This window comes from Strix aluco, chromosome 1 (genome assembly GCF_031877795.1).
Source record: "Strix aluco isolate bStrAlu1 chromosome 1, bStrAlu1.hap1, whole genome shotgun sequence".
Lineage (NCBI taxonomy): Eukaryota > Metazoa > Chordata > Aves > Strigiformes > Strigidae > Strix > Strix aluco.
This window is the reverse complement of record NC_133931.1, coordinates 125779990-125802743: the sequence shown is the minus strand read 5'-3', so window position 1 is coordinate 125802743 and position 22754 is coordinate 125779990. Positions and strand designations below refer to the sequence as shown.

The window sequence follows — 22754 nt, the reverse complement described above, 5'->3', positions numbered from 1 at the left end:
CTCCCCCCGGCCGTACCCGGCTGGGTGGGGGGGAGGGCTGGCTGAGGGGCTGCGGCGTGCCCCCCCCACCGCTCCCACCCGAACTGCGCCCGGCCACCGGCGCTCCGCAAGCCACGGACTAGCCGGTCCGGCCCGAAGCGTCGTTTGCCAATAACTTAACGACGGCAAACGGGAGTGAGACCCCCGCCCCCCCTCGGCGGGGGTGACCCAGCCCGGCGCACACCCACCGACCCACCCACCGACCCACCCACCGACCAGGGAGAAGCAGGCGGGGAAAAGCAAGGGCTGGACCTGCCCACCCCCCCCAGCCCAACTTTCTTGCTGGCCGCCTCCTCCCCGCCCCGCCCCGCCCCGCCCGGCGGGAGGGCAGGCACCGCCCCGCGCCCGCCGCCCGGTAGCTGCCGGGAGGGGAGGAGGGGGGATGCTCGTTGTCACTTTCCCTCTTCCCCACGCGCCGCCCCCTGCCCTCCCCCTGCGCCCGCTGTGCCCCGTCCCCCGGCGCCTCGCGCTGCCCACCGGCAGCAGGCAGGGCAGGGCAGGGCAGGGCACGGCCGCGCCCGCCTCCGCCCGCCCGCCTTCCCCCCCGCTCCCCTCCCCCGGCATGGCCGGGCGCTGAGGGGCGCCCCGCCGCCCCGGCTCGGGAAGGCTCGGCTCGGCAAGGCTCGGCTCGGCTCGGCTCTGCCCCGGCGAGGGGCTCGGCGCCCGGCCGCCCGCTCTCCTCGCCAATGGTCCAGAGCGACATGTCCAAATCGCCTCCCAGCCCGGCGCAGGAGGTGCAGATGGAGCTGCTGGACAACCCCCTGCCCGCGGCGGCGGCAGCGCAGGTACCGCGGGGGCGGCCCGGGGCGGCGGCGGGGAGCGGGCCGGGGGGCGGCGGGGCCGGGCCGGGTGCGGGGGGCGAAGCGGGCGGTGGGCTGGGAGCGGCGGGGCTGCCGGAGCGCCCCGTCCTTCAACTTCGGCTCCCCGCCGTCAGAAAAGTTTGACGGCTCTCCGAAGGCGCCCGACGCCCCTGCCCTCGCCCCCACCCCCAAACGCCCTTTAATTAACACGCACGGTGGGCTGCCCTGTGCCGTAGAAGCCTCGTCAGTCAAAAGACCCTCGTAGCTATCTAGAAGGTGGATGCATAAGAATACGTTGCCATCAAGGTGCTCATCCATGCATGGGTAACTCAGAGGTTGCCGCTGTTTCTCCCTGCACCAGTAACCTGTTGTATCTGTACCCGACGCTTACACGCGCTGCTGAAACCGTCCTCATCCCCTACACGGCTGGTAACGGTCTGTGTTGGTGGGGGAAGGTGGTTCACGCTGCTTGTTGAGCAGGAATTTTGGGGAGGCTGAAGGTGTTGAACGCGCTGCAGATTGAAGCTGCTCGGTTACCGCGCAGAAGGTGGTTGTACAGTCATCTCTGAAATGTTAACAACTCGGCCCATGTACGCTGCGTTTGGGTGGATGGATGAAGAGAGAGAGGCAGGATAGGGGTGTTTGCACACTTGGTAAAGACTTTGTATTTTGAAAGGTGGTTCCTGTTTAATATATGAATGTTGCATAATATCTTCGAGTTTGCAATAGTTGGCTACAAAGACGTACGGGGCTATTTTTAAACCCAGTAAAAGGGTGGTAAAATCTGATTGCGTGAGTTTTAAATTACAAACATGCTTGTTCTTGTTAGGACAGAGTTTTCTTCCTTTTGGGGTGGCAGTTTTTATTGCTGCTGCCAAAGCTATCTCTTATGCTTTATTTTCTTCGAGAAGGTGGTCCAGTTTCATCACAAAGTGCTCTATTGCCAGAGGAAAATGCTGTCAGTCTGTCAAAAGACTTGCTAATTGATCTTTACTTGCTGGGGACCAGTGACAGCAGAACAAAATCCAGGCACTGAAACAGAGACTAGGTTAAGCTAAAAAAGTGTCTCTTTGGATGTGAATTTGACTGCAGCCTCCAAGTGCAGAACAGACATTTCAGTAGGGCCATATGCTTTGCCAGCTTCTCCAAAAGCAGTGGCAAGGGAACTAATTTCTGACCTACAAATCCTCCCCTTTTTATATCTTTTCAGCCCTAAGCACAGAATCAGCAACTGTCAAATCATATGGTGCCTCTGCTGTGGACAAATGTCAAATACTGATCATAAAATTGATTTTCACCCCTCCTTTTAACTAGGCATAAAGAACCTCTGTTTAGAGAGGAAGGAGAGTTTGCTAACACCCGCGTTATTTATGCTTCAGGTAAAGTACTTGTATTCTGGTTTACAGAATTGGTTTCTGAACACTCACAGCCAAAAAGATCCACTTTTTAAGATAGTAATAATGCAGATTTTTAGTTCAGGAAATATTTTTCAGTTTTTAGAACCAAAGCCATTAGGCGAAGCAAGAATCACATCCTGTTTTGTATATATGTACATATTCCAGTTGTACATAAACCTTTGGTGTAGAGAAAATAAGATTATGGAGGCAAAAGAGCCCTTTGAATAATAATGTTAGTTAATGCTTTAGCATGCACTGCATTGAGAGACAATTATTCTGATTTGAATTTTTGCTTCATTAACATGATTTCCAAAAAAATCAATATTGTAAGATCTTACTGCTTTAGAACATAGTCACAGTGAGAAGGAGAGGCTTAATGAGAACATGTGAATCATCAAGTAGATTGCCTACAGGTACTTCAGTTATGCCCACCGCTATGTTTTTCACTGAGGTACTTGAGTATCAATCCTAGAAACGTTTCATGCCAAGTAATGCGTCAGGAAAAAAAAAGCAACAAACCAACATGCAAGCTTATGGAGTGATATCACTCCTAAAAGTATTCTTTCTGAAGTGCTACTTCTGGGAATTATGATTTAGCAAAATATAATTGAAAAGCCTGTGTAGAGTTGTAACAAGCCTCAAAATTTCTCTTATCCAAGAATTTTACTTTTGCGAAGCCAAGGATTTCATTTAACCTGGCTGTACATCATGGTCGATGTTTTGGATCATGCCTGTCCATCATCTGTTTTGGCCAAACTTGTCACCACTTGGCAGAGGAGCGAATATGTTAACACTCTGGAAGTAATTACTCTTAAAAGGTAGCTAAATATGTGAAATAATCCTAGACAGTCTCTGTGTAAAATCTATTTCTTATTTCCATAATGCATTTTCCTAAGAAGATCTGCAAACAAAATAAAATCCCTTTAGGGTGTTTTATTTTGTGACTTTAGCTGACAGTTATACCGTATTCTCCCTCAGAAGTTCTTTGCAATGGGGAGTAAGGTATTGGTGTATTATTCTCTATTATCTGTGGCTTTTAGGTCCATACTACTGTAAAAAACAGTTCTAGGTACTCATGGTGATCCTAGTCCAGATGGGGTTGCAGTATAATTTCAGATGTCCAGTTTTATCCAGATGAATGCATATGCTAACAATTACACAGTGGAGTTTTTCACAACGTCCAGGTATATGTCAGTGCAAACTGGTAGTTTTAGGTGTGGCCCTTTTGTAATAAAATCAGCATTTGATCTTCTGAAATCATAAAACAAGCAAACTCTGTTCAAACGCATCAGTGTTTGATGATCAGTATCTGTTTTAAAAAATCAACTCCAGTCCTCCTTTTAATTCTTTATTTCAAGAACCCCTTAATTCTAGGAAGTTGAATTAGTAGAATATTCAATGTAATTATTTTCATTAACCCAGATGCTATGCTGATTTGTTTATAATATAATGTAACATATTAATGCCTGTCATGGTAACTCTTGGCCTCTCTTCTTTTCCCTCCCTCCCCTGTAATTTTTTTCTGATCTTACTTCAAAGTCCCTCAGTCCCCAGAAATCATTAGATTCAATTTCTATCGCTATTTTCTCATCGTAAAGCTTCCTGTGTTGTGTCACAGGAACAGTCATAGCAAATCAGATCAGTAAATTATACGAGATGTTTCAAAGAAAATATAATGAAACCTTGTATCAAGCAACAACAGACTATCTTGTGGAGGGAGAAGGTATTTTACCCTGGATGAATTCTTCCCTATTCTCTACTATTGTTTTCCTCCTGTTCTTTTTCTTGCCACCTTATGCATCATCTGTCAGTGCAGGTCCTAACAACCTGACGCATTTTAAATGAAAACAATTCTCTTCTCAGTTGTTTTCTTCAGCACTTTCACTTGCATTTAGATTTCCCCTGTGCCCTGAAACCATTAAGTGCTTCCCCCTTCCAAGTCTAAAGGCTTCATCATTCCAGGAGCACTTGGCTCCAGCTGGTCGGGTTGTGTTGCTGAAGGTAAACTGCAGACATGGGGTTGGGGACAGGCTTCTTCAGTTTTCCTTCTGTATTGACTGCGATGGATGTTAACATGAGTTTTAGAGCATTGTGCATGTGGTAACTCCAGAATATCAGCTTAGTTATTTGGCCCTAGCACTGACTGTCGTCTTTCCTGGATCTCCAGTTATCTTTTTAGTCTTATACCACCATCCCTTCACTGCCTGTCTTGTGGTAATGAGGAATGGAAAGAATAGCCAGAGATTTATTCTCAGCAGATTAATCACACTGCCCTCTGCTGCTCTCTTTCAGCTGAGTTGATTTATCACAATTCATACCGTGTTTACCTATTCTTCAAATAAACATTTTACAACAGTGTATTTCCCATTACTGACTTGCAGGAATACTTTGTAAGCCATAAACAAACAAAATTTACATCCGTTTGCTTACTTAAATGATAACAATAACCATTCATTATAGGGGCATGGAAGGTTTTACTCTCTTCTGGCAGCATCCCTAGAAGCCAGACCCAGTGTGGCAGCCTCTCAGTAGAGTATACACAAATGAAGAAGAGATGAAATCCAACTCCATTCATTGGACTTTCTCATGGTCTTCAGCAAGAGGTGGTGTTGTCTCTCCTGATGTTGTAACCTCCTTTCAGTGTTGTACTCCTTACTGACAAAAATAAATTTTAATAGTCCTTCACTGAAGAAAGCCCTTCAGGTTTCAGCTGTTACTTTTCTGATAATTCTCCTCTGCTCTTTGGGTTTATTTTGCATTGTCCTGAACTGTCAGTTATAGGTGATCTCACATACTCAACTCTTCCAGAGACTTTTATTTGCCACTTGAGTATTGCGCACCAGCAGCATATATGGGCTATAATAATTGTTTTTTACATTTTCCTAGAGTATAAAATCCCTCTGAAATGATGCAGCAATTTCAGTCCTAGTTTATTTGCATATCTGGTAACCATCTTCTAGAGACCTTCTCTGTTTTTGTCTTGTTTTGTCTCTAGGTTTATAATTTCAAACTGTTATGGATGAAAAGTTCCTGTACTCTTCCAAGGCTGGCTACTCTGGAGTCTCAGTTACTTTTCTTCTGCTTATTTTACTCAGTTCTTCCCTGTGCCAGGATAAAAGAGTTTCAAAATAACACAGAGCAATCAAAATCACCCTCCCTGTCCTCTAAGGGCTTACCTTGGTCTCTGTCAGCAGGGCAGCAGACCCTTAGCAGGGGGAAGCTTCCCTGTAGCTGGCTGCTGCTCCTTGCAAATATCTTTCTGTCACAGAGTCTGATCTCTTTTTTTTTTTTTTTTCTGTTTGCTTGTGTAAGAGAAATACAGAAATCCTTGGAGAGCAGGTGGGGAGCAGCAGGCATGTGGTCTACAACTGTAGTTACCAATCTTAAAAGGCTGCAGGAGGCACAGTGGGGTTGGGCAAGAGCTTCAGCACCTTCTGCTGTTGCATGCTCCTGTTCTGATGAGTTGGGAATGGACATTTTCATCAGTGGTGTTATGGGGAGATGTGCAGCAGATTTGCACCAAGATGTGTTCCCAAGCCACTGGGAAGAGGAGAGCAGGCCAAGTCCCCTACTTCTTGTCTGGTGAATGGAAAATACTAGGTGACCTGGTCTGAGGCCAGGGTGAGAGCACTGGGAGATGGCTTAGGAGTGTAGGAACTGGTGAGAATTGGCCTATTTCTAGCTGCAGTGTTGGCAAGGTTTTATCACAGGACAGCAGAAAAGAGCATCACAGGTTTAACCCTGTTACACATTTCTCAGCAGAAATGGGTTTTCATTTTTATGGTGGAAAAATGAGCATCTGTCAAATGCTTATTTTTGGATTATGTATGCAAGTTTCAATAAATAAATTATTTGTGGAGGGTTTTTTGTTTGTTTGGATGGATTTTTCTTTTGTTGTAGGTGGAGGATTTTATAAACGGGCTGTGGAATGGACTTAGCAGACTCATCGCTGTAGCTTGCATGGATTCGATGACTGTATATGGAGATCCTCAGTTTGATAGGATTCCTGAAGGGAAGCCTTGTCTTTTCTGAATTGTGTCCTGATAGCAAATACTGTTTGAAGAAATACAGGTTTTGAGACCTAACCTTGGGAATTCTTCTCTGCCATGAGGACATAAGTCTGTGCTCCTCAGGCAACTTCTTTGCTGAAAGTATGTCACAGAGATGAGCGCCTGTCACAGGACTGCACTGATGTTGACTGCGTAGGGTGACCTGAAACCCTGGCCCTGAGACACAGCCAAGCCAGGATACATTGTCCTGTTGCCCCTGTTCCCTTTGTGGAATGGAGCTGTGGAGTGCTGGGGACCTTGTCACAAGATCTGTGTATGTCTTCTAGCCCTTGGCTGTACTGTCAGAAGACTGACCTCCCCTCTTTTATGAGATTAGTGTGATTTGGGATGCAAAGATCAGAAATATTCCTGTCTCTTTCTGTAGCTGACCCTTTATAGCCAAAGACACGCAGTTTGTGGTGTTAGAGTGTGGGTGTTTACAGTTAGGCAGCCGATGCTGGAGGCTCCACCACCCAGTAGCTGGAGGGTGTCCTTTCTGAGTGGTGGCAAGCCTGGCCGTTGACCAGAGAGGGCTCAGGAGGTCTGACCTACAAGGAACATTCTGTTGCCCTGTTGTAAGGAATTGATTAAAGTGGCAATGGCTTAGTTGTCTAAGAGGTGTATGGAGCTGGATATGCATGTTCTGCACTGTCCTGGCATGCTATCCTTTGTCTGGGACATGGGCATTTTTAAATATCTTTCAAAGCTTTTACATGCGCAGGAAAAATCCTTAGTGCGCTCTTTCATTTCTAACTCTTTTAGCAATTCTCTAATCCTTCAGGGGGTCACTCTTTACCTTTAGGTATTCTTTTGATCCTTGTAATTAGTCATTTGTTCATCTGAGATCATGTAAGCTTCATTCCAGCTCTGAATTTTTGTTTTCTGCTTTTGTTCTCTCCAATTCCTTTCTTGCATCTTTGTTTCAAGATCTGACTTGACATCAGTGACTCTGCTGCATAAATCTTCTGCACCCTTCCTTCATTCTTTGAATGAGACCAAGTAGGCTAGTTTTTAAGGGTTTATCTTTGTCATCTGTCATCAGTCTCAATGACTAGTGCTATTTTACATATTGTAATTAGTGAGGGTTCAGGCTCACCCTGTGTATAGCCCTCACCTCTGCTTTGATATAAAATACCACTGGAGTGGTTACTGGTGAAGGGCATTTTAAGACTGTCACTGAAGATTAGTTCCTGGTTGTAGATAGTTGATAATTTTAAATGTTTTATATTTCTTCTTCCAGATGATAGTATTTTGCCTACAGGGATAAACCATACCTTCTGCTTGTCGTGCGTGTTAGAGGATTAAATGTTACGGATGCATGCTTTTCATGTGCTGAGGCAGAACCTCATTAAAATTAAAGGATTTCACTGGGTGACATTGATCTCATCTGTTTGCAATGAGTAATTGTATATGAAACTGTTAGTTATCAGGAAACTGCTATGTATGCTTCATATGATTCATATGATTTGATTACATGGGTTGAATAAAGGTTGCACAATATACTGTCATGTCAGAGTTGGAAAGCAGTCTTTGCTTTATTAAGACTTGATGAAATGTTATTTACAAGATTACTTTGGTAGGCTTTTTTTTTTTTTTAAGGTTTCACATTGTCTGCCAGGTGTTTTAAGAAGCTGTGGAACTTAAATGTGTGTGTTGTGTTTCTTGTTTCTGGTAACTCAGATGATTTTAAAAGAACTTCACACATCTGCCCAATAAACCAAGCTATAGTTCTCGTCTCGTAAATGCTTACATATATACATAACTTTATTTGTTAAGATGTTCTGCTGAAATCCAGTCAGAATGTTCCTGTCAGCAAACTTTTTATATAAACAGGCTTGTTCACAGGGCTGGCGTTGATTGTATTAAAATCATCTGGGACAATTGATGGTATGCCATAGGCAGCTGGTTATGCTGAATTTCAAGATTGTTACCATTGGGCACTGTATTACTGGGGTGCAGAGACATCTGGTCCTCTATGGTCCTTCTGTTAGGTACAGCTACTGTATAGGTTAAGAACGACTGCCCCATGTTGCTGGTTTTACTGGCCAATGTCCGCACATCATGATTCAGCCCTTTATTTTTAGCTACCTAATTGCAGCCAACTGCTGCATAGAACACAGATAAGACAGCTAATTTAAATATGAAAATCACAGTAACATATTGAGTTCATTGTGGAAAAAATAATTTTTTTGTTTTCCAGAATTGAAAGTAACTGGTAGTTTTGTTGTGTGGTGTTGTTTTTTGGGGTTTTTTTGTTTGTTTTTTTGTTTTTTTGTTCTTGGTGTTTTTTTGTGCAAAGGTCTTGTTCTTGCATTAAGCTCTTATGGAAAAATAGAGTCAAAGAAGCAAAACATAATGAATATGACAGGATGTGTATTCATGATTCTCCACATGACAGACATTTAATAATTTTTTAAAATATGTAAGGATCTGTTTTGTTTATGGAAGACTTACCTAATTTTTAGAAGAAAGTTTCAGGCATTTCTAACTGTGGGAATAAGTTTGAAAGGCCTGGAAGACAAATGTAATCCCAGATTAGCATCCTTTAAAATAATGAGAAGAGTCATCAAATCCCACTTTTCCCACGTGCTGAAATTGTCTGCCTTTCCTCTGATTCAGAGTTGGTCTGTGCACAGAAGCAGCTGTAAAACTGACTTTCCCTATGCTATGCAGCCGTGGCCTGCCATCATGTCAACTGTATTTTTTGTGTTTAAAGTCAGTATTTAGCTTGTGCTCCTGAATAGATTTCACTATACAAAACTAGAACAAAAATGTGCATGCTGCTATGCACAAAAAAAAAAAAAAAAGAGCTGAAAAATCAAGGTAAGTTTCAGTCTGAGCTGGATTTGCTGTGTGATGTTGCCCAAAATAAATGCCTTTAGGTGTTGCTGTGCAGGTAGAGAAGTGTGCATTTTATCTGTGCTTGTAATACGTTTTTATTCTGCTCTTGTTTGTTTTATCCTCATCACTCTAGACACAGTCCCTCTTCTGCCTTTGTAGTAATTTTTTGCATTATAAAACTGAACACTATGATTCTGTAAATAAAATAGATATTGTAAAAACTGGTTACAAATACAAAAATATGACTGTGAAAGAGAATATGTGTATGTTTGTTTCTAGTATCTCCTTGGGGATTACAAAATACTATACTGTACATTATTTATGAAATTGTCTCGATAGATCTTTATGTAGATGCTTTATATTCTTGAACAGCTATGTGAATATTTTGAATTCTTTATTTTTTGTAAGTATATTTCCATACACAAAAAATGGAGAAAAGAGGGTCAGAATGTTGGTGGGTATCTACAGTCAGTTACCTCAGAATCATTTTTAAGAGGTAAATTTTGATTTAAAGATGTTTTATTTGAAGACTACTGATGTCAAAGATACTTTTAATGTATTTTAGTTACCTTTATATTATATTAAGTGGAAAATTATATTATATTGGATGGAAAAAGATAGTTCTGATAGAACTGTCTATTCCAACAGTAACTGAAAAATGTTTTGAATAATTTGCTGGTAATAGTGGTTCTGAGCTACTTTTTATTCTTATGGATCTATGAAGACCTTTCTACTATCAAAAAGTTCTCTATTATCAACGATTGCTTTTAGAAATGCAACCATGTAACGACATTCCTCATTCAATTTTTGTTTTACATTTTGTGACCTACTGGGTTACAGTTCTAGATTCATCAGAAAGTCCTATTTTCATCCCCATGGTATGTAGCATGCTGAGTTTTATATAGCTCTGGCCTAACCAACATGTGTAGTATCAATTCATGTGCCTTTCAGAAACTTCTTACATGGCTTTTTTACAGTTTTTTAAAAATCATATGGATTTGGCAAAATATCTTTCCCATAAATATATATTTTGGGGGAAAATCATTGCTTTTCTTGTAAGTCATTGTTAGTTCAGTGACAGAATAGATATTAAATTATTTTGCTGAGAATCAGTGTCAGGCTGACAGATCTATTGTTACTTGAGTCATTCTTTCTAAAAGATTGGTATAATATTAGATTTCAGCCAGTGTTCCCAACTTGGCCAGAATCAATACTTACAGCCCAGATACAGCCTGAGATCATTCTCTTGCATCTCACGGTGGCAAGTTACCTGGATTTGTCAGTTTGACAAATGATCTGAAGTTAGTAGTGGCTATATGTTGTTCTCCTCAATTACTCTTAGATTGCAAAATATTTCATCATACTTACCATAAAGAGCTACAGCTCAGATTTTGAAGTCATGATCTTAAAAATCTGCCAGTATGAGATTTTAAGTGCACCTCTGAGCCCGTGCTGGAGCCCACCCTTCTCTACCATGAGAACCAATAGGAGTCGGACCCAAAGCTGAGTGGTGCTCTGAAGATTGCCCAAGCCCAGGGAAGGACATGCGTTATGCACCCAGGCAGAGGTTCATCCCAGGGTTCATTGTATCAGGGACAGGTTGGCAGGGGTGTTGTGCTGTAACACGTGCACAGCCATGTTCTCCGATAAGCTGATCATAATTTTCTCATTGTGCCTAAACCCAGGACTGACAGTGGCTTATGGCCAAAATCAACAGCAGGATGCGGATACATGGACTTGGAATCCTAGGAAATAAGAGAGGATAAATAATATAATTTCTTAGTGTAATATTTTGAGATACTAGCACCTTATTATCAAGAGGGGTTTTTGTTGTGTATTTTAAGGAGAACAGTGAGATTTCTGTAAAGGAATTTTTATTCTTAAGAGAAGGGTTGCAAGGTAGTATGGGGGAGGAAATTAAATTACTCTGAAAATTTAACATGTAGGTGATGGAGGCTGGTGTTTGGTTTTGTGTTGCTGGGTTTTTTTCTTGAGTTATTGTGGAACTCAAAAGTTCAGTGCTGAATGCAAGAGGAGAGCTAAGGTTGGGAATAGGCCAAGCCAGACCTTGAAAGTGAAGACAAAGACCCTGTTTATTGCAGGGAACTGTGGGAGGTAAAGACAGGAGACATGATCCAGAGAGATGGATTACTAAAATGACCTTTACAGCAGCATGATGAGTGAGGAAAAAAATTGCGTTTATCAACCTCAAGGGAAATAATATTTGAAAGAGCCAAGACATGATTTTGATGTAAGTTTAGACGAATTATAGCGATGTGACTAGATAGGAAGGGCTGTCTCTTAATGTTGTGCGAGCAAATCTGCGAGATTTTGCTATACCTGGGAGGAATGCCCTGGGAAGGCTCTAAGCTGGTGTTGTTTACAATCACCATGAAAATAAGTGGCTGCAAATACCATGGTTTTAAACTCTTTCATGTTTTTTGAAATTTGTTTTATGATATTTATTGATGGTCCATATTCATTGCACAGAACAAATAGCTTTTTTGAGGGGGTTGGGCCATTTGCTGTGTTTTTAAACCATAGTATAATAATTTTTGTTTCGGCCAACTATTGCTTTCTCCTGGTGTCTTTTTGATTTTCTAGTGGATAAAAGTGATGCCTTGCTTTTGAGTTGCGTATTATCCCTTTTCCAGTTACATGTGTAGTCCTTTTTAATTGTTACACTGCTTTTACTTACTTCAACTTTTTAAAAAAAATTATTATTATAAATTCTTACTTGGTGGTAAGATTGTATCTGAATCAACAAATTGTTGGTCACTTCTTGCTGTTTAATGTTCCCTCAGCTGACTTGGCTCATAGCTGTGATGTACTGGACACTGCTCCAGTATCTCCTTTCCTAGCTTGTTTATTTGAACTAGCTGCAAAACAAACAGTACTTTTTAATCATTGTGACTTGGGTGAATAATACTACAACTATACAAGTCTATAAATGCTTCTCCAAACATGAATGTGAAAAAACCCTGAAACATTCAGGGCTCAATGGCCAGGTCTGTTTGTGTTGGTGAGCGCTTGTGCACTTTTTCCCATCAGTTGCTTACTGAATATATGCTTATTAGTTAGCATGAAGCTGATCATCTGAATCCTTGCTAGCCTAGGAGACATTGGTGATGCTTGTACGGAAAGCTTTTTGTGCAACGCAAACTAACGCTGTTCCTCTAATCTTTTTTTTTTTTTTTTTAATAGTCTTACGGTAAAGGGGCAAGAAGAAAAAACCGATTTAAAGGATCAGATGGGAGTACATCTTCTGACACTACCTCTAATAGTTTCGTACGCCAGGTATGTGTTTTTCAGCTTTCAAAAGACTGTATGACTTGCTGATGTTAGTGTTCAAGTAATGTTTTTTTTTTTTTGGTAAATTGTCAAATCAAAGAGTGATACTGTAGCCTGAGAAATAGCAGAAGTCTCTGCTGGCACAATGAAAAATATTTGGTTGCTATTGTTTTGATCTTGGCAGAAAAATACTGTAAAATTTCTCATTCATTTCCATGTATAGTAGTTTTCATTAGTTTTGTTACTCTAATCCCATCAGGTGATTAAAGCTGGAGGAGGAGGAGGAGTCTGATGGGAGCGCCTAAAGTGGCAACATTTGGGAGAAAGCATCAAAACCCTACCAATTCTCAGGGTTTTCCTGCTTAAAATAGTGCTGTGTAAGGAGACACTGTTAACTTAGATGCTTTCCTCCCACATCCCAGTGTTATTTTAAAGCATGGGTTGGAGGGAAAATCCCTGACAGTGTTTGTCCCCATCACACTGATGCTGAAAGGCCTGTAGAGGACGAAGCAGTGCTGTAGGCTCCCATGACCTGTGCCTATGCACCTCTCCCTCAAAGGGAGAGACCCAAGTGGAGCCTCATGGGGATCCCAGTCCTATGTGGGTGCTTGGTGGACAGCTCAATCTGGCCAACAGAGGTAACAAAAATTGCAGGGAAGGGTATCCAGAGCCCAGCGTGGTCTTTGGCTGCAAAGCGATGCTACTGAAGCTGTGCGTTTTTGGAATTAGAGTGCGTTTCAATGTGCTTATGGTTGACAACAACTTGGAGAGCATGAAGGATACCCAGAGCATCACAGTGACTGCACCTGTGCAGAGTCTGAAATACGATTCTTTATCCCCTGCTGATTTAAGCCATGGTTTTGCAAATGCAGACTTTGCCATCTTTTTCAAAGGGGTTCTGGAATTTGGAAAGTTTCACTGCAGAGTTTTTGGTTTTGCCATAAGCATGCACCAGACCTCCTTCTCTACCAGCTTGTCTTGCACGTTCCTCCATCTCAAAACATTTAATGGCTCCACCACTCTTGCATTGGTTGTATCAGTACACATCTTCTGTTTGCAAAATTCTTCTACTTTGTCCTGCTATGATCATGTTAACAGGTTTTGTGATAGGCTGTGAATTTGATAAAGTCAGGCCCCTATTACATTTCAGTGATGTTGGACATTGGCATGAAATATTAATTGGTCATGGGAATTTTTCAGTGACAGACAATATCAAGGTGAAAACCCTGGATAAATAAATTCCTTATTTGTGACATTTCGTCCTGTCTAAAAATACTGTGAAAAATGCAATCCAAGTAGTTTGGGAGCAGCATCTCCCAGTTCTAAGGAATCTTTGTAAGGAAATCTGTGTTGCTGTTTTCCTTAGCTCCTTGTGGATGTTGAATTCAGCCTGGAACATTTTTAGCAGAGAATGAGTGTTTATTTTACACCGGCTGCACGTGGTTCTTTGCCTTCCTTGTTTACCTAAATGAAGTCTGAAGTTGGTCTCAAGTATCTCTTCTTACTGTCATGAGGGGGAGGAGAGCAAAGAGGATGTAGCACAAGGAGGTGGATCACCAAGCTACATACAGATGTTGAGGTGGATTCTGTAGCCAGTGAAAGTCTGGTTGGCGCTGTAGACTGCGGGGCATGATTTATCAAATCTTTAAAACAGACATTTAAACAAGGTTGGTGAGCTCCAGTCTAAAAGTGTTTATATCTTGTCCAGGGCTGTAAAGGGAGCATAGTGTAGATTTTTAAAGAAGAGATTTATGTATTTCCATGAAATGAATCCAAATTTAATAGTCAAGTGGTATAAAACAAATGACTGAAAGGTGAATTAGGCTTCTGCGAAGCAGTAGAAATCAGTAGGTTGCTGAAACAAAATTTAGTTTTGAAATGGTATTGTCGCTGAAGATAATGAAGGGACGTTAATGGGTAAATATGTTATGTGACATTGTCCAAAATAAATTTAAAAAAAGAAAATCATCATAAAACATTCCAAGTAAGTAATGTACAGGCAGAGCTTTTCAAGTTGTAGCAGATGTATGAGAGAAGTGTCTCTTCACAGCTGCTGTTGAGAGGTTTATTTCAGAGCTTGGACTGCATCTTCAACAGGCTTTCCTGCTCTGATTCTCCTCCTGAGACAGCTTGGTTTTCTTCTGCACTAAGGAAGAATTGCCTCCAGTGTGACCAGGGTGCCCAGTGCCCCAGATACTAAACAGAATGGGTGCAGTTGCTTTCTGCTGGCTAGCTGCTGTGCCCTTCCCAGAAACTACCTCGGTGCTGCATATTGCTTGTCTCTGTCTTTCTTGGAGGATATTTTACATGGTATAAATGAACATAGTTGTTTTGCCATAACCATTTATTTGCAGGAGAAAAAGTGACTCCAAGAATTTAGTGTTTCTCCTGAGATAGGTGAAAGCTGCAAAAAAGCGGACTGGACAAATGAATCCAAACCCAGTAGAATCAATGGCATACTTGTTTATTTTCTATTATTTTATTTTAGTGCTATCTTAAAACCAGGAAGTCAATTTTTGCTTGGGAAGGTGGTTGGGGGGGGGGGGGGGGGGGGGCGGGGTTTGGCAGTGGTTTTGATGTAGACATGGGATGCACACAACCTGTTTGTCTCAGCAATGTTTATGATGCCTATAGCTGCCTTTTTTAACCCTAACTTCCTTTCCCCCTCCCCCACTTTCTGTCTCCTTTCTCATCTACTTCTTAACTTGTCCTGCAACTTCTGTGTGCGTCTCTACAAGTACTCCCTTCTGTATTCAAGAAGGAATCCTGGGATTGTCCTGAACACTTATTGCTGAGATCTGCCTATGTTCGTCATAAACAAGAAAGAATGTTTGGAAGGTGCTTTTGCATCATATTTAGCTGGCCTGTCCTTAAACTGGGAGATCTGGGAGGGGCATTCAGGTCCTTGTTGTGAGCATCGATGAAAAGTGGACATTTCCTAACAGAGGATAAAAGAAGACAAATATGTCTAGTCTTAAAGAAATGTTATGCATGTGGAAGGCAGTGGAGGTATTGTGCAAGAGCAAGGATATAGGGTTCAGTCTTTTGAATCCACAGAGCTGCTGCCCATTTAAGTTAAAGCTGCTACAGGAGAGAGGGAGTTAGTATCTATTACTTACATTGACAAGGCTTTATTGTGTCTGCATTTTACTGTTTCCTTGAGGACATATGCATTTCTGGCTCCAATATGTACCTGGCAAGTTTCCTGCAACACATACCAAATGCTACAGTAGTAAAAATAATGCCAACTTAGTTTTATTTGAATGAGAGAGAATAAAGTAACATTTTTATTCAAATTGTTTGAAAATTTCTGCTGTTGTATAAGGAGAATGAAACGCACTCTGCACAGCCTTGTGCACAATGATCTTTTCCATTTAAATCTGTTTTTCAGAGTGCTGAAATAGAACAATCTATCCAGTATTGTTTCTTATATAAAAGAAGCATTAAACTGAAGCAAGAGCACTTATATATATGAAATACAAATTTAAAACCCATTCTGCTCAATCCAGTTAAATCTCCTCCGTACTGTGAATTTTATCTATTGATACAGATTTTTATTTCTGTTTTTTACTTGTGACACTGTAAAACCTATGGGACTTTAGGAGAATGTTTTGGATCATGTTCCATTTGTTTGTTACAAAAACTGTTTGTTTAGTTTTGTCTCCAAATATTATTGATGATATTGTAGCTTAAAAGAATAACAACAACTTGGCCTTGATTTCACTTGCCGGCAGCTACTGACTGACTTTTCAGTAGCAGGAAAGGGAAGAATTTTTTCTCCCTCTGTTGTGTTGTGAAGTTGTAGTGGCAATTAGGCAGTGTATTTGGAAAGCAGAAGCATCACTGCACACCAATCAGCTCCTAACTGACTTTAATCAGTTGTCTGTAGGGAGCTAAAGAACATTGTGTTATATAGTTTTCATCATCTTTTTTGAGTTTGGGAGTGATAAGCAGCTTGTTCTTAGGGTTAGCTATGAAAGACTGAATTGGATCTGATCTCTGCTTGCTGCCATTTTGACTGATGTGTGGTAACGATATTGTTCCCAAGGGTTTTTTAAAAATACAGATCAAACAAAATATTTTGCAGACAACACCATGACACTTCCCAGCAACATTATTTTAAGCAAATTGCATGTTCTGATAGCATTACATATTTTATGGTTGCACTTCTGGACCCGTCTTTGTCAAGGTTTTATTTTAAATCCTAATGATTAATCACAGAGGCAGTCTAAATTGTTGGGATTTTTATGTATTGCAAAGGCAGATTAGATTGTGAAATAGACTGTAGACTATGGACTTGCTTACTGAAATATTTAAGGTTTTACAAATGTGGTTTTTTGCTTTTAAATATTGGCTTGATGCCTGTTACACTGTATTCACTCAAAAACAGAGCTATAAATAATTATGTAGGGAATTCATTATTCTTCTACTTTCCTTCAAGGACATTTGCCTAGCTGCATAATTACCTATTGAATTTTATGAATGGTAAATCTAAGATTTGCACTAAAAAATGATTTGAAAGTATTGACTTAGTTTTGCTCATAAACATGCCTCTTAATCTTGAGTTCACCAGAGAACTGGGCCATGTCAGAAATGTATTCTCTTTTAATTGCCTTTTTTTTTTTTTTTTTTAGGAGCTTAGTTTTGATGATTTCCCCCCCCCCCCCCCCTCTTAATTTTCGTGAGGGGAAGAACTTATGTATTCAGGTCATACTCACAGGCTGCCAGTGAGGCCATGTATTTACAGGCTAAGCTGCAAGGAGTTGGTGTAGAGTGGGCACAGATACTAGCTTTGGTCTTAATGCCCAATACTAACAATCTTACTCGCTAAAAACCAGCTTATGCTTTCTCTGCTAGGACTATCCCTGCTTCTTGAAGACTATGTGTGAACAAGATTGTGGCTAGCCAGAAAATCTAAACAAATAATTTTTAAAAAAGCTCATTTGCAAATTAATATATTCTTATGTTCTTTGTGTGCCTCTAATTATGAGACATGTTTGGCTTGTAGAGAAAAAAGGAGCTTTTCAGACTTGCTGTTAGCTTTTACAAATAACAAAACTAGGTATGTAAAAAATTTTTAGAGGTATTATGCAAACACTGATTGTAATACATGCAAATGTATACCTACTGCTCAGCTTAGTTTTCTCATGTTTGTTTTCTGGTGCTAATGTCTGGGCATATTTTGTTAAGTTCAGGTTTTTTTCTGGTCTGTTCTTGCTGATTGCACTGAAAGCCACAACAGTGATGCTTGTGGCCTGTGCTTGCTATTGTGGTTGCATCAAAGCCTTATGCAAGTGATACATACTAGAACATCTGCTTATTTGAAACACATTAAAACTGTTATTACATGGGTCTTTAATTTGGAACTGTGGTATCTGTTTTTCATTGTAAATTATAAGTTTTTTAAGGAAATGTATTGCACTTGGGTAAAGCCACCTTACACTGAGGTTGGTATGTAGAGTATGATGTCTGTACTGCTGTGTTCTTCTGGCAGTAGTGGGAGCCACCAGACTTTGCTGTTAAGGCCCATGTGTGACTAAGTCATGGGCACGCAATGCAGTTTCAGGGTGCTGTGCTGTCTGTATCAAGCAATGTTAATTAATTTTTCGTCAAATCCAGTGAGTCTATATTTGTTATGATACAAAATTGGATAATGTCTCTAGGAGTAGTACTAGTATGGGAAAGCGACTATTTTTAATGAATTTCTTGTCGTATGAAGTATACCAAGTTCACAGCAGAAGAGTGGGTGAAGCACTTAGAGCAGTGTAGGGATTCATAAGAATATGTCAGTTCAGCTGTTGATGTAGTTTCATTCATGGCTGATATCTCAGTTCCTCAGTCATGTGGTAAAACCAGTTAGATGGGGAGTGGTGGGAAGAGGACAGTTTTTAGAAGAGGCCTGGTTAGATGGGGAGTGTGTGGCTGGAGGAAGGAAGGGTGGAGGGAGGAGGAAGGGACTTTCCCTTCTGGTGACAGTTGTGGAGCTGCACTTAAGGCTCTTAGACATGGGAAAATCGCATTAGGCTCATTGAGCTATAGATTTCATCAGCTGTAGTAAGGGTTTAAAAAGTCTCCTTTTTTGGCCTGGAGAGAATAGAACAGATGACCGTATAAAGCATGGGATTTTGGCACGCATGACTGGAGGGGAGATGGCTGAGAAAAACCCAGCAGAAAGGAAGTTCATTTGCGGACTTCAATTCTTTCATGGGCCCTTTTTTGCCTCAAATGGTTTCTAAGAATAGAAATCAAAATGCTGCCATGTGTTTAAAAAAAACCACACACCCTCTAACGAAAATAAACAGGCAAAACATCATAAAGCTGCTCTTACACATCCGTTTACTCTTCTTGTAGCAGGGTGTGAGAAAATTAGAGGACAGAACAACAAAATAGAATACTTTTTTTTAAAACAGAAGCATAGGAGCCCTCTTGATAGCCTTGAATGGGCATACATGTTTGATGTTACTTTGCATGCAGCTGAAGTCAACGCATCCTTTTCCAAGCAACAGTGGAAACTTTGAAGATGGGGCTCATATCTGATGGCTGCTGAGATGATTGCTTTTGAGCTTGCTAAGATGATGGGTGGGTGTTGCGAGATGTCTGAGAGGACATATGTAGCCTCCTGCAAGAGGACTGGGGAGATGCGAGCCCTGAGGTGAGAGGTGGCATCCTATGTAGGATGTTGAAGAAGCTGTTGGATCTTCTCCTTTGGCATTCCCATTGCTGCTGTCTGCATGTGCCACCTGGCTGTGTGCTTCTCCTCGGGGTCTGTTGGGGAGAGGAGAAATGGGACTTTCCAGCTGCTCAGGAACTACCACAGCCTTCAGTCCAGTTTGGCAGCATCAGATACATCCCTTTGTAGTGGGATGTTTGAAGGGTGCCACAGGACTTGTGCATCCCTGAGCCACGTGGGATTTCTGCAGGTGACAGGGCTGCCTCCATGCTGTGGAGGAGGAGGAGGTGGCAAGGGCTCGGCTGCTCAGGTGGTCAGAGATGTGAAGGTTATTTAAGCAGTTAGGCACACTGATTGGATGTAAAGCATAATCTTTGCAACTTTGCTAAATCTACAGTTGGAGACTCTTCCATCACAGTTCACAGCATAGGAAATGAGCAGGAAGGCCTAAGCCTAATGGTGTGTCCAGGCTTTCTGTTTGGCCAAATGTTGTCACGACTGGCAATTGCTCTCTGGCAGACTCCATCTTGCAGTTTTGTGCTAATCAGAGTGTGCTTTACATGAGCCGAACCTCTCAAAGCCTTACAGCTGCACAGCTACACTTGCCTGTATTTGCTGGTCTTTTGGGTGGGATATAACATGACCTCCAAGAAAAGAACTACACAGTTGTAAACAGTTAAGATCAAAATTAGGAATAGAATTGAATGAGAATTAAGTGTTTTGTTTTATTTTGTTCCCTTCTTCTCCCAGGAAATTCACTGTGGTTTCTGGTTCTTGTGTGCAGCATTGTCTTACTCAAAATAATAATTTTGAACATTGTGTTGAGATGCAAGGTTTATTATATGCTATCATAGAAGTCTTCTAGTTATAGTAAGCACAGACATACAAAGTATCTGCAATGGGACAAGGGTTCCGATACATATATTTAATTATAGGTAATGCAAAAACTGTCAAAAATCACTTACGAAGATAAATGCAGTATTTTTACAACTTTTTCTTACAGGCTTCTTTAGATAGAGTGAATTTGTTTTAGGGTTGTTTTTATTTTTTTTTTTTAATGGAGTAGTCCATTGCATTTGTTCTTTTAAACAAGGCCTTAAAATATGAGTTGTTTTTCTTTAAGAAATAAGATGTTTTAAGTCACTTGCAAAATTCAAGTTTATAATTATATGTAAATTCACCATAAACAAAGCTGCTGACTTAGTTCCTTTTACAGAAAAGTAAATCTGAAGTGATTTTTGTCATTTTAAGTATTGCATTGATTTTCAGGGTTTGCATTTATGCTGTATGGTTTTGATTGGGAACGAATGCCTAACACAAGGGAACAGTTTGGTCCTCTGTAAAGCAAATGTCATCTTCTGCTCCAAAATGCAAGCGGTTTCAAGGAAAAATAACTGCTGGTTGGCTGATATGCAGCAAGCTGCTTCAGTTTCTCTCCGGCATAGAGCTGGGCTGCTCCTAGTTGCTGGCAAGGCTCAGGGAGTAAAGAAAGATGCTTTGCAATTAGCCAGAGGGATCTACTGAATCTTTTGTCTTTCACGATACCCCATCAATACATTCCTGCCCAAACTCAGGAGTGTTTGGATTTGTACCTCACTAAATAGATATGTTGCAACATATACAAGTGCCATTTCTGTCCAATTAGTCACAAAATTGCCAGTATTATGGGCAGTTGCAGCAGAAAGCTGTCTTCTCTTGAGCTATGTATTTAGACAGTACTTCCAATACTGATTCTATGTTCCTGTAGATTTGAATGTTGCTTTTTTTGTGTGATTTCACTCAGACTTTTCTTTGCTGGAATATCAGGTTTATTGAAAAGATTAGTGCTCCTCTACTTCTAAAATGAATTGTAAGTCTTCTAAGGAATTTACAATAAAGCTTTTTTCTGGGTATTGAATTGCAGAGTGACATCCATGTGAGCACAATTAGTGCGCATTTCTTTTCACTGATGATCACATAATCTTTTAGTTCCCAAACATAACTGGCCTGAAAAATAATAGAATCTGAAGCAGTCCTAGGTATCTGAAAAGCTGAAAAGCTACCCTTCCTTAAAATCTGATATTGTAGAATATCTGAATTCTTCCGCCTCTGCTAAAGTAGGTCATTAATAATCTTGTTGAGATGCTCAGCGTTAATTCTAAACTCGGCATAAACCTGCAGTCTTCTATATGATAAATGCTTGTCATCAGATGGTTTATTTGCAGGATAATTAAGTCTTGTGTACGAAAGAGAACTGGTTCTTGCAAACGAGTGGGGAGCTGAAAGAGGAGATCATGGGTGAAGTGAAAAAGGGAGAAATATATCTATATATACCTTTGATATCTTTCCTCCTATTGTTTCCAGTGGTCTTTTTGAGACTTCAGTTGTTTTGCAGATTGAATCAGAAGATATTTCTGAAGAGTGGGAAGGCTGTTACAGGTTGAAAACTAGACTTGTGCTTTTATGCCAAATTAGCTTGAGATGCTCTGTCTTTTATGTTCAAAACACAGCTTTAAGCCATGGCTGATCGGTTGGCTCCCAAAGGTCTGCTTATCAGATCCTGCTTTTGGAGGGACTGAGCTGAAGGCAAGAGCCGTTGTTTCTGTAGGAACAGTGAAGCATGGCTAGTTGGGTTTATTTTTCCTACAAACTATGAAAATTATAGTATATATTCAGTAATCTCCCCTTACTACTTTTCTAAAAACATGTTATTGCACGCATAGCTCTCTGAAAAATAAATCATTCTTTGTCCACCTTCTTTGACCTTATTTACTTTTTAGGAATTCTTTTGAAAACAGTAATGTGTCAAGGAAATGTTTGCTTATATTAAGAAAAGATTAAAGATTATTTCAGCCTTGTCCGTGAAATAATTGCCGAGGAAATTGCCAGAATTAGTAATAGAGTATAATCAGAAGTCGGTTGGTTTTACACATCTCTTTCCAAAATTAGCTACAATTTATCCATCATCTGCCATTTATACTGAAATGGAAATAAGATGCTTTCCTAAGCTGCTTGTATTGTTAAATAACACACTAAAGTAATACGTTAAAATAACATTTCCCATGCTTAGGAGAAATAATGTTTGCTCAAACTCCATCAGCAGTGTGAAGATATCAAAGGGTAAAATTTGAAAAAATCTTCACATTCCTGTTATTATCTGAGAAAAGTGAACAATATTTAAAATGCTGTTACAGACATGACAATGAAATGAAAGCACATTCATAGATTCGACCAACTGTGCTGTTACTATACTTTGAAATCTGACTGTAGAAAATGAGTCAACACCTTACATAATAAATAAGTGTGGTGATAAAGGGTGGTGTTGAGATAAAGCCACGGAATGAGATGACACAGCCAAGTGAAAGAGAGACAACATCAGTTTGAGGCCTAAGAAGCAGTGATTCATTGGAGATAGTCTGGAAGAATTGGCACTGTGCGGTGTGCTTTTTTTATGGAAGCAACTTAACTCTGGAAGGTTTAAGATTTTTCTAATTTTATTTGATTAATTGCTCATAAGCAAGAGCTACTTAGACCAGTACTTAAATTTTTTGCACAGTATTCAGCCTATGTGTGTTATTTATTTTAGAAAGATTGCATGCAATTTAAAGTAACTTGAAGTTGCATTGTTAGGTAAAATATTGCTGAAGGTTTTGAAGAGACAAAGTGCTTTAAGGTTTTAACGCTGTCA

At 40.7% G+C, this 22754-nt stretch overlaps 1 protein-coding gene across 2 annotated transcripts in view; it reads left to right on the top strand.

Moving 5' to 3' along the window:
- Positions 1–710: 710 nt before the first annotated feature.
- CACNB2 (calcium voltage-gated channel auxiliary subunit beta 2) overlaps positions 711–22754 on the top strand; it is a 257991-nt gene continuing 235947 nt past the window's right edge. For both annotated transcript variants that reach the window (XM_074834404.1, XM_074834379.1), the window contains exons 1-2: positions 711–824; positions 12331–12423. In XM_074834404.1, coding sequence (XP_074690505.1) covers positions 726–824; positions 12331–12423 — 192 coding nt within the window. In that variant the 5' untranslated portion in view covers positions 711–725. The remainder of the gene's footprint in view (positions 825–12330; positions 12424–22754) is intronic.